Consider the following 12,425-nt stretch of genomic DNA (forward strand, 5'->3'; position numbering starts at 1 on the left):
CCGGCCGTCCACTTAATAAGTGGGCAGCCATCTGATAAATAAGGCAACAGACCAGCCAACGTTTTCTCTCTCTCTCTTTTTCTGGCGGAACAGTGCACCAAAAAAAAAAAAAAAAGGAAAAGAAAAAGAAAGAAAAAAAAGAGAAAACGGCCGTGATCTCTACGTGAGCAGCTATTCGTGCCCATGGCCGGGAGCTATAAAAGCATCTCATGCTCTCACTCAGAGGGGAGGATCAGTTTTTACAAGAAGGAGATGCTGCTGCAGAGTTCACCTGCAAAGAAGACGTTTGCCGATGATGCCCATGGCTGTCCCAAGTGTACCCGATGTCGCCAAGACCCAGTGCGTGAGTTCCCTCGTGAAGAAGTGCCTACGGAGCGTGTTTCCATCGCAACAAGCTGCTGTTTTTTTCTGTTTTCAGCCCATAAATGTCGTAGACGGGGCTGATTTACGAGAAGGAACCCGAGAACACACCTCTTTTGTGTGTAGGATTGGAAGAGAGGATTTTCTATGCAGAAATCTCTTTCGGGGAATTGCTTTTCGAGAATCGAGTTGCATTTCGAGCGTCGAGACTTTGAAGGTAACGATTTTCATGTTATGATCTCTGAGTATTTGATTGCAGGTGTACTTCGTCTTCGTGAGGGAGTAGGAGCAGAGGAAGGCATGAGAGCCTCTGCAAGAGAAAAGCGCTCTGAGGAACTAGAGCCAGATCAGCCCAAGGGTTTCGTACCCGAGTTTGGGAAGTAGATCCACGGATCGGAGAGAGGTAGTCTCTCAAGTTGTGATCCGGAAGTTGGGATTCCCAAGTAAGGACTTCGTGTCCGGGAAAGCAGTGTTGTTCTGCGGGAAGAGGATTTTGGAAAGAGAGTTGGAAAAGAGTTGCAGGGATGCCATGCCCTGAGTCTGGAAGGTGAGATCCAGAGGCGAGAACCTTGATTCTCGAGGAATTGGAATAAGGAACGGAAGTTCCTTGGAATAGGGTTTTGCCCTAGGAATCGGAAGGTGAGGCTTTCGGGAACCATCAAGTTTTATTCTAGAACGAAAGTGGTAATACGTTCGGTTCAAGTGCATGTATAGACTTCTCCTCAGTAGTAAAGATACTATTACGGGGGGGGAGGGGGACCAACCCATCTTCTGGTCCCCAGTACTGTGTTGATCTTCTCACTCTCTATCTCTCTCTCTACTATTTCTCTCTATATCCTCTGGCTTCATTAATAAGTGATAAATCCTATTTATCCGAATGTATTTTATATTGTTATGTGCTCCCATTTGTGACATTATCATTCAAATCATCATGCTTATGATCATGCAAATCTTGTGTGTCATGCTTTGGGGACGAAGAGACTGAGAGAGTCTCCTTCTCCCGATTTTGTTCAAACTGCGCTTGCACAATAGAAAAGAGTCGCAAGAACTCTTTCATGTGTTGGTCTCTCTTCTCTTTTCTTGCTTTGTTCTCGCGATCAAATTCCGCTTGTCTTTCTTTGGCTTCATGCCTTATGGCTGCCATTCCTTCTTCGTATTCACGATCTATGATTGCCCTTTGTTCTTTGTAGGCCTTTCTTTCTGCTTTTCGTGCTTCGCGTTCTAACTTCATGTCCATCACCATCTTGTCGAAAAGCTCCATAGAAGTTAGTGCAATCCTTGGCGTAGATGGGGAAGGGGGAGGGTCGGAAAAATCACCTGGTGGGGAAAATTCTTCGTCGCCTCTCTCATGCTCATCACCTCCAAGCGAAGTATCCATTCCGCTTCAAATAATGACCATCCACTGAAGTCTTGGGTTCTTGCGGTTCTTGAGTTCTTGGGGGTCTTGAGGTTCTTGGGTTCTTGAGGTTCTTCTTTCGCTTGCAATCTGTGTTAGAGAAGGATCTTCTCTTCACCCGAGTTCTTCTCTTTTTTGCGGGCGCACCCCTTGGCGGCCTTGCGCTCACACCAAGGTTGCTTTTTCCCACCTCACGTCGATTGGCCGGCTGCTAAGTGCACGGTCCGCTCTCAACGAGTGAAAAGAGGCACAAGGGGAGGCTGGACAAGCCCTTCTTTCTTGGGTTTCCTGTCACTCTTCAAAAACACGATTAGGAATCGTCACTCACACATTCAAGTGTAACACTAGGTTCTAGGCCCTCTGGGTGGAGTTCGGCTCATGGCCTAAACTCCATGCTACTTTGGAGCCTCGCGTCTTCCATGTATTGAACTGCTTCTCTTGGTCCAACACCATTGGAACAATCTCGTTAGAAGAAATGGTATTCAGCTTGTCGCTCATAATAAGCGAGAAATAGAAATTGGAATACCAAGGAGGTAACTGGGCCGAAAGATGGGTGGCCATGTCGTTTGAGCTGATCAACTTTCCCATATAAAGTATCTCTTCTACTAGAGTTTTGCATCTTATTGATGTGATCTCTCATGGATGAGTGTTTGGCATCCAAGGTCCTCAACCGCAGCTCCAAAGCGACCCGCTTCATCAGAGAAACTTGATTATATAAAGATGAAAGCTGATCGCAAATCTACTTCGCGTCCTTCATCAATTGGATGTGACTGATGAAAGATGGCGTACTATTGAGGATGATAAATGATCAAATTCAAGCATTGACACTGTCCCATAGCTTTGCTCCCATAGGGTCCCTTGGCTTTTGAAAGTTGCTCGAAACAAAGCCTCCAAGCTCATGAGAGTCGAAGACCACCATCATGGTGGCTTTCCAAATAGTTTAGTTGTCGTCATTCAATTGTCAATTCATGGGAAAGGTAGGAAGGGTAGGTATCTTGATTGGTTGATGGGACCAATCTCTCCACTCCTCGATGACGGGTGCTCCATCATGAACTTCCTCTCGTTGTACTTCTTCATCATGGATCGAGTTAAAATCAGAATCATCACCCCTTTCCTTTGTGGGAGAGAACTTGGGCATGTGACAAGGCTAGGTCGATGTGGATGAAGAGAAACCTTCAAATCAGCCCACTACAGCTGAAATCAGCCCCAAATGAGCAAATTGTCTCGTATTTCAGCACCAAAAACTCGCAAAAATCACCAATCCAACTCGAGAGCACGTCGTGGCTCTAGTACCATGTCAAAGATGCAACAGAAAAGAGTGAATCGGGTGACCATCTCGTCTGCAACCACGAGCAAACCTCCTCTCGAGACCGGGCAGCCAATGGATCTCGGATGTATCACACAAATCTTCTCGGAATTGATCTCTTAACACGTACTGCCCACTAACGGGCACGGGTAGCAAATTTGCAATTGGAACCTGCAAGTAGGGTGTCAGAGCAAAGGGAAAGGATAGTGCTATAGAGAGATGCAAAGATCGTTGACAATAGACATGAGAGAGAAAACGCCACGTACACAAATAGCGCTAGAGAAAGAGTATGACCCAGAATGTTGGATTCTCTGCAATAACTGATATGCTCAATGCAAGCATTGGGGATGTGCTTATATAGGCAACTGGCAAAATTGCCCTACTAGCCTACAGAAATCCCATGACGAGGAAAATTAGAGCCTATCCCTAATAAATGTGTAAAGTCATTGAAAGTGCCCACATAAAATAGGGAAAATGCAGAACACAAGAGACTTTAACCCCGGGAAACCCTAGGAACGAGGGTCCTGCCTTACGCCAACCTATGGGGTGGGCAACACAGAGGAATTTGAAACTCTTAACAAAAGAAAAATACCAAAAAGCTACTAAGAGTCCAGGCTAAGCCTTCGATACAATTACATATAATTGAAAGGTCTGAAATCTTGGACTCACTAATCGGTCAAATCTATGAGCCTAGTTCCTACAAGCTACATGCCACACATCATCTTGAAAGTCTAGTACCATAGTCACATGGGGACGGGAACGGGGATGGAGACGGGGGATGGGCCAGGGGACGCGTGTTAAAAAAGCGTATACTAGACAACACTATGAGCACAAGATTGCAAAGAAAAAATTGGGTTTGTAATCATATTACCAAAATATGACATGTGGTAAGGATGTTGCGTGTGTGCAACGTGACACGATGAAATTGTGATCAATCATTATACTCAAAGGGCAAAAATTAATGATGTACAAGTAAATAGTGGATAAGTAGAGTCTAGTGAGCAACATTGGCATATATGGGACCTTGTTCCTTGTCAAAATTCAAACCTGCCACTCCCTACCCACGTTCCATCCACTCTTGTCAACAGGGACCCGCGTCTCGAGACGTGTCCCCTCTGCGTCCCTTGTGAGGGACCCTTCTGACGTCCTGTCCCCCGTCAAAAAGCCTCCTGTCCTCGGGTCCTCTTTGACTCTGAAGTCTACTCCTCGGTCTCTGCATCACTAGCAGATCCACTAGCAAAAGTAGTATTTGACTCAGAGTGCTCATCTGCCCGTGGGAAAAAACCACTAGCCCGAATGATGTCGGAACGTTTAGAAAGGTTTCCTTGTTTGTGCTCAGTTTTTCATTTAGCCAAACTGTGGGCACTACTGTCCAAGACCTACATAGAAGAGTATAGCCTCACACAGTTGGGCACAGCCACAAAGTAGCCCTCTATCCCTAGTCTACGCAAGAAACCCAGGAAATGAACCTCATAACTCTAATATTAGTAGTTGTTGGTAGGCACGAGCTGCCTCCTCATGTGCACACGAACACAACACTCAGTATATGGTGTTTTCTCTCCCTTGCGTGATGCACGATTTGTCACAAGGTGATGACGTGGCATGACCAACTGGACAAGAGAAATTGAACCAATCACCTTAAAGAACTTATGGAGCACCAGTCGAGAAGCCTAAAACCCTAAATACCAAAAGCTTGACCTTTGGAAGAGATTTTCGTAAATCGTGTTGACATGCTGACGTGGTAGTCCGTATGGACGGTGATGTGGTAGGATTGTACGGATTTTGCGCTGCTGTGTTGACGTGGCAAGTTGTACGGATTTTCATAATTTGCACTAGGCACATGTTACGCTAGCTTTTGAGAACAGATGCTTTTGTGGTTTAGTGCTTTCAAACTGATTGTTTTTGGGGCTCTGCTTTTGGGCATCCCTTGTAAGAATAAAAAAGCCCTTGGGGCCTCACTCTCCAGAGCATTTGGACCCAGAGTCTGAAAGTAAAGGGCCCTTTTGGAGTTGTACCTTGATGCGATTAATAATAAGGAAGTACTTTGAATTAGGAATTCCTAAAATGAATTTGTTATATGTGCTCTCTCATGTGAGTAGTGTTTGAATGCATGCTTGAAAGACAAAATGGTTGCAGCATTTCGGTCTTGTTCTCCGTAGAGATGAGATGGACATGATAGTAACAAGATTTAGTCAATCAAGACATCTGCGAGAGGTCAGTGACAGATCTTGATGTGATTGCCAAATACGTTACAATGGATCATGATTCTCATCCAAGATCTCAACGGGGGGTACTGATGTGAATGTGATTTGAATGTTCAGTGACTGTCGTCTTTGTGCAAGTGTTGGATATGTGTTGTCTAGTGTGTTAATATTTAGAGTCAATGTCTACTCAACTAGTTTCTAGCTTATGTTGGTTTTGTAGCCGTAATCAAGGGTGATTACAATTCTTTCAAGAGGGGGGAATGTGACAAAGTGATGACGTGGCATGACCAATTGGAAGAGAAATGGTGGAGTGGACAAGAGAAACTGAACCAATCAACTTAAAGAACTTCTGGAGCATCGGCCGAGAAGCCTAAAACCCTAAATACCAAAAGCTTGACCTCTGGAAAGATTTCCGTAAATTGCGTTGACATGGTGATATGGCAGTTCGTACAGATGCTGACGTGGCAAGGCTGTACAGATTTTCCGGATTTTGCGCTGGGCAGATTTTACACTAGCTTTTGAGAGCAAATGCTCTTGGGGTTTAGTGCTTTTAAAGTGATTGCTTTTGGGGCTCTGCTTTTGGGCATCCCTTGTAAGAATAAAAGAGCCCCTGGGGCTTCACTCTCCGGAGCATCTGGACGGTCTGAGAGCATAGGACACTCGGGAGTTGTACCTCTATGCGATTAATAATAAAGAAATACCGAAAGGGGCACCAGTCTTTGGGGCCAATGCTTTTGGGCACGGAACTCTGTCGTGCCGTGTCGACTCTCTCTCTCTCTCTCTCTCTCTCTCTCTCTCTCTCTCTCTCTCTCTCTCTCTCTCTCAATTCATCTCAGTTTTAGTTTCTCAATTCTTCGTACTTTTTGTACTCTGACACTATCAGATTCACCACTTGTAACTTTTGATCTCATAGGTACCTTTGGCCTCTTGAAGACGTTAATATAACATTTCATTTCATTTCATCTCTCTCTCTCTCTCTCTCTCTCTCTCTCTCTCTCTCTCTCTCTCTCTCTCCATGGAATTGTAATGATCCATTATAAGATGGCGGCATGGAATTGTAATGGATCATATAGGCTGGATGTGGGTGCCTTTGAGGATAGCTTCAGAGATAGAGACATTGTCTTTTACTCAGAGACACATCAAAAATCTGGACAGTTGATGCGAAGTGTGACTGGTTATTTATGGGAGACAGCCTATCGGCCAGACGCTAGATCCCAGCATGGGAGTCGAGGTTCAGGAGGGGTAGCAGTCTTATTCAAGGAGGAGTTGTAGCCGCTATTACAGATTGTCCGGAGAGATGACTAGGCAAGATACATGTGGGTGAGACTGAGAGCTGAGACAGGCAGATTCTTATACATTGCTATATGTTACTTTCCCCCTAGCACATCAGTCTATACCTCACCTAGAGGGCAATCCCCTTTCTCTATACTTGATGATGACATATGGGAGTTCTCTAGAGATGGAGATATCATTCTCTTGGGAGACTTTAATGCCAGGACGGCCAACTCCCAAACAGTATTTTATGATACCTCGGAGGAGATGCTTAGAGAGATGGATATATCGGAGATGGGGCTTGACAGACACTCACAGGATAGAGAGCACACAGAGTATGAGAGATATCTGATAGAGATGGCGACTACGCATGGTCTGGCCATACTTAATGGTCTAGAGATTTTTCCTTCGTCTGGGGGATTCACATGCTTTCCACACAGACATGGGGCCAGTACAGTAGACTATGTCATGACTTCACCGAGCTTCATCTCTAATATTCAGGATTTCAGTGTGGGCCCTAGGCTTGTTGGAGTAGCAGTGGACCATGCTCTCCTGACTTTTTCAGTCTCTTTCCAGTATAGTGTCTCTCAGACACCACGGAGGATTGCACACACACGGTATACTTTTACACCAGAGACGGATTCAGTTTATGTGGAAGAGATTTACAGACGGATGTGGGCAGCCGAGCCTGTATATACAGTGGAGGAGATCACCACTTTATTGACGGAGATCTTGCATGGGGCAGCAGCAGAGGCATACCCACACACTCAACCAGATCAGAGAAGACGTCTTGGGAACATGCCTCAGAATAGTTGGTATGATGAGGAATGCAGAGAGATGAGAGTTCAGATTGAGAGCGAGCTTATACTTGGAGTCATTACATATAGACAGTCTTGGATTGCTCTTCGGCGTTTAGTGCGACGGAAGAAGCAGGCCTTTTTAGCCCAGATGGAACGTGATTTGTATCAGCTCTTTTTGAGTCAAGATTCAGGTGAGGCCTGGCGTCTCTTCTGTGAGCACTCACCTCCTCCAGTGATTACCTCTCCCGAGACTTGGGGTCAGTATGCAACATCATTATATACAGTACCCGGGCAACCACCATTACCAGACCCTCTAGAGCCATGTCCAGCCACTAGTACCTTCTTTACCACTGAGATGGTGAAAAACGCCATTGACAGGATGAGGACTAGGAGAGCATATGACCATGATGGTTTGGTGGCAGAGCACTCGATACATGCTAGAGATTTACTGTCAGAGGTTCTTGCACGGTCGTTTAACCGTGTCATGTGTGAGGGACTACCCGAGTCCTGGAGATTATCTACGATTGTACCTCTCTTCAAGGCAAGGGACCCCACAATGCCAGGGAACTACCGTACTATTATGATAGGGCACACATTGGCACGGTTGTATGCATCCATTCTTGAACAGCAACTGAGTAAATGGGCAGAAAATGAGGGCATACGAGCATCAGGACAGGTTGGATTCAGGAGGGGTTTCTCCACTTTGGACCATATTCTTACACTCAGAGCCATAATTGAGGAGAGTCGGGCTCATGGGAGACGGATGTATTGCTGCTTTGTGGACTTCCGCAAAGCATTTGACACAGTGCCGAGGGCCAGATTGATGCACAGGCTACTGAAGTTGGGAGTACCCACAGAGATCATATGGGGAATCATGGCTTTATACGGCTCAGTGACTGGCCAGGTACGCACTCCTGAGGGGATTTCTGACATTGTTCATTCCACTATTGGAGTGAAACAGGGGTGTCCTTTGTCCCCTACACTTTTTGGTATGTATGTAGATGAGGTCTCTGACTACATTGACAGAGAGGGTGACAGAGGCGCTCAGCTAGCAGGGACATGGATCCCTTTATTATTATATGCTGATGATATTGTGTTGATATCAGAGTCGCGAGAGGGCATGCAGAGACATTTGGATGCATTGCACAACTTTGCAGAGGATAGTGGACTGTCTGTGAACCTTGGTAAAACCAAGGTTATGGTGTTTAACACCACACCACAGTGGGTCAAGAGATCGGCACCTGCATTCGTATATGGTCAAGACACTGTGGAGTACACAGATGAATATACATATCTGGGGGTGGTATTCACGGGACCGAGGTTTACTCTGAGGAGAGCAGCAGAGACTAGACTGTCCAGAGTCTATGCGGCATTGGGAGGGCTAGAGAGGATGTGTTCGCAGGTTCAGTTTCAAGAACCACGAACAAAGTTATGGCTCTTTGATACTTTGGTTGCTTCAGCTATGCTTTATGGGGTCCAAGTGTGGGGACCATCTGTGAATCATGACAGTTGGAGGAACATGGAGAGACCCTTGGTATTTATGATATCCCGGATGATTAGAGCCAAGGCCTCTGTACCACATGCGATTATTCGAGCAGAGGTAGCCGCCCCTCCTATAGAGATTGAGGCTCTTACTAGATCAGTGTCCTTTATGCACAGTCTATGGGATACACATAGAGGCAAATATACCAGATTGGCTCTCGAGTCCTCTACACAGTTAGCGATGCAGGGAGATGCATCATGTTGGTATGCGTAGATGACCTCATGGTTTCAGAGGCATGGTCTCAGCATGGATATATTGCCTCCCTTTCAGTATTCCTTGGATGCACCCTCCCTACCAGTCACACGGACGGAGACACTAGACTCATTCGGCAGGATCTTATACAGTTGGACACCAGAAGGACATGGGTAGAGCCGATGCAAGAGTTGGGCACCAAGATGGCTTTCTACAAAGAGCACCTTCTCCAACTTTCGGGAGATGGGTTTGTGACTCGTCCAAGCTACATGGACACTTATTTGTCTCATGGTCTACGATGTGCTATTGGTCAGATTCTCACATCCTCACACCAGCTGAAGACTGAGACGGGTAGATTCAGAGGGATACCGCCGGAGTCTAGGATATGTCAACTATGCGGTAGAGAGCCAGAGACAGAGCTACACTACATATGCCACTGCACTGTGTATTATGAGATACGAGGGCGCTTCCATTGCTTATTCAGGGAGGGTTTTGGACCCCTAGATAGAGTCATGAGGTATCAGGATCAGAGATGCCTTGGCCTATATCTACTTGAGCTACACCGACATAGAGATAGTCTGTTGAGGAGACATGGAGTACAACAGTCGCAGAGACAGATCACAGACTTCTTTGGATCGAGGGAGCCAAGAGACCAACCACCAGCACAGGGTTGTACTCGCATTCATACGAGAGGCACCCTCATTGACAGGGCGACTGAGCTCGGGAGATCGAGACGACCACGACCGAGACTCAGGAGCACACTACATCGACGGAGACTCCGGCAGAGGATCAGAGGCATTCTAGCACGACACCCAGATTGTCATTGAGGGCCTAATCTACATTTTCAGATTTCACATTTCACATTTCATTTTTACTTTCAGTACTTTTTGTACTCGTACTTCAGACATTGTATTAGATTCACCACTTTGTATCTGATGGTCTCATAGGTCATTTTGGCCTTTTGAAGACGTTAATATATCATTTCATTTCATTTCATTTCTCTCTCTCTTAAAGTTCAATGATTTTGAAGTTTCTGTTGGTGTGTTGCTATTTATATCTCGCTTGGAGTGTCCAAGTGTGTAACACTATCTACGCCAATAGGCAGGTCATGCAGTCCCAAGTGTTGCACTGCACCCTTTCTTAATTGTTATGTTTAATGCGGAATACATGGCTATTTTCACGGGTAAACCATGTTATATACGTACTTCAACACTGACTCCTGATAATGTAGAAGAGTCCATGCTTCACAAATTGAGTGTTGTTGCAATTGTCAGAACAGATTGTCTCAGAATCCTTTGATTGAATATCAGGGTAATAGAATACTTCCGAGGTAGTTATCCAAAAGTTTGGTGTGATGTGGACACGTGGTTGTGTTTATGCAACGCTCGTATTGCATTGTGCTGGGTCTTGATTTGTTTCGATTGTTTTCCTTAATTGTGTTCCAGATCTTAGAGAAAGGAGAGCTTCAAGTTTCGGGAATGGAGAGGGAAGTACACCTTTCAAGTCAATTTAGAGACATTGCAACAATCGTCATGCAGAAAACAGTGAACCCACAAACACAACGACCTTATACAATCAGCATGATTGAGCGTTTAATGCGAGAAGTGCATTTTGCACTGGAGCCAAACAAGAGCTCAAAAAAGCAGGTAAGGATTTCATCTTACCATTTTGTTACATTCCCCAGCATGTTTTTGCTTTTCAAGTTTTGAGCTATTCGCAAACTGTTGTTTGTTGGTATTGTTATGCAGGCTCTGGAGCTTATTAAAGAGCTTGAAAAGCAATTCCCCATCGTGAGAGCCAAAATGAGACTTCACCTTCTTGTACCAAATGATCAAGGTCCAAAGTTAACTCAGAAGTTAGAAGAGTGGAACTCCTTGATCGAGCAAAGTGACGATCCAAACAACATGTTTAAAGTTGTAAGTGGTCATTTCATTTTATAATATTTGCATACACTTACTGTTTTTCTAGGCCATGTCTACACACACATAAAAGCCGGGCTTGAGAAAACTTTTCTAAGCTGTTCTATTCAATGCATCTGTTTAGCACTAGGTGTCGTTATCGCGGAGCCTCCATCGGTTAGTTATGGTGCAAAGCTTCAAACCTAGTTCTACACTCACTATTGGGCATTAATGACATTAGAGGGCCGATGGTCACATCGGTTTTAAACGGTTATACATGCATACTCAAATGCTCTCATTTACATCCTCTGCTGTGTTATGTAACTAAAATTTGCACTTTTGAGTCTCTTGATTACCATTTTATTCGATGGTCTGGGATCATTTATGGCGTGACAGGTTTGCCAACTTGATCCTGGTCATTTTCGAGAATGTGATGCATTTGTGAGGGACTCCACTGGAAAACTGGAGGTCCTGGATATGGCTGTTCAGAAAGAAGGAGATGGAAATGTTGATGAGTTTGAAGACAGCTCAAATTTGAACCCGTCGAGTTCTTATCGGTCTACTGATAGCAATGCTTCTCAAAGCATAGCGGAGAAAACTGGATCTTCAGGCCCATTAGATCATGACCGTCTTTCCACGTCAGTGAAGAGCCTCTCTCTTGAGAGGGGCTCAACGACAGCACCTTCGGGGAAGGAGAAGCAACGGCGATGTACTACGTGTAATGCTGAGGTTGGGGATGCATCACAACACAGGGAGCATTTCAAGTCTGAGTGGCACAAACACAATTTGAAGCGGAAAGTAAAGCAACTTCCTCCTCTTTCAGCCGATGAGTGGCACTTGGACAAGGAGATTCTTGAGGAAGTCAATGATTTGAACGATTATAGCCGTTGATGTTTGTAGTGGTCACTCTTGGCCAAAATCCGTTGTATATTTACAAGTCATCAGCAAAGCTGTCTTCCTTTTGTTGTTGTTCTTCTTCTTATGATTATTTTAGAAAGGGGATCATTTGGAGTTTGTGTGATGTGTCAGGCAGATTTATGAATTTTATATTTGTTTTTCCATCTTTTATTGGCACTCCCTTTTTTAGGGTGTATCCTGAGTGAGCTTTAGCCCTTGTACAGCAGAGATCCCTCTGCTATTTTTAGAGGTATGTTTTTTATTTTTAAAGGCCTCGTTTGGGATGCACGTGAATTGATGTAAATGCTATTTACTGCAGATTTGAACACCAACAGAATTAAGAGGAAATAGTGCTCTTAATCAAAATATCCTTCTAATGAGACTGCCCCATGACTATTCCCACATTGGGTTCTGAGTGAAAAAATTGGTCATTTGAAACACTATTTGTGGCATACCTTATGTATACCCTTGGGAGAAATATAGCGCCGTTAGAAACATTAAATCAGTTGTTAAGAGTATTAGTAAGTCCTAGTAATATTCAAGGAGTGATGTAAGAG

General features: G+C 44.8%; 1 protein-coding gene across 1 annotated transcript in view; it reads left to right on the forward strand.

Moving 5' to 3' along the window:
* The window catches only part of LOC147419220 (sequence-specific DNA binding transcription factor), a 60,606-nt gene extending 48,621 nt beyond the window's left edge, over nt 1-11,985 (forward strand). Inside the window, exons 4-6 of the mRNA XM_086505512.1 lie at nt 10,519-10,719; nt 10,822-10,989; nt 11,368-11,985. Coding sequence (XP_086361638.1) covers nt 10,519-10,719; nt 10,822-10,989; nt 11,368-11,862 — 864 coding nt within the window. The 3' untranslated portion in view covers nt 11,863-11,985. The remainder of the gene's footprint in view (nt 1-10,518; nt 10,720-10,821; nt 10,990-11,367) is intronic.
* The last annotated feature ends 440 nt before the right edge of the window (nt 11,986-12,425 follow it).

This window comes from Adiantum capillus-veneris, chromosome 29 (assembly GCF_014529385.1).
Source record: "Adiantum capillus-veneris isolate H3 chromosome 29, ASM1452938v2, whole genome shotgun sequence".
NCBI classification, from domain to species: domain Eukaryota; kingdom Viridiplantae; phylum Streptophyta; class Polypodiopsida; order Polypodiales; family Pteridaceae; genus Adiantum; species Adiantum capillus-veneris.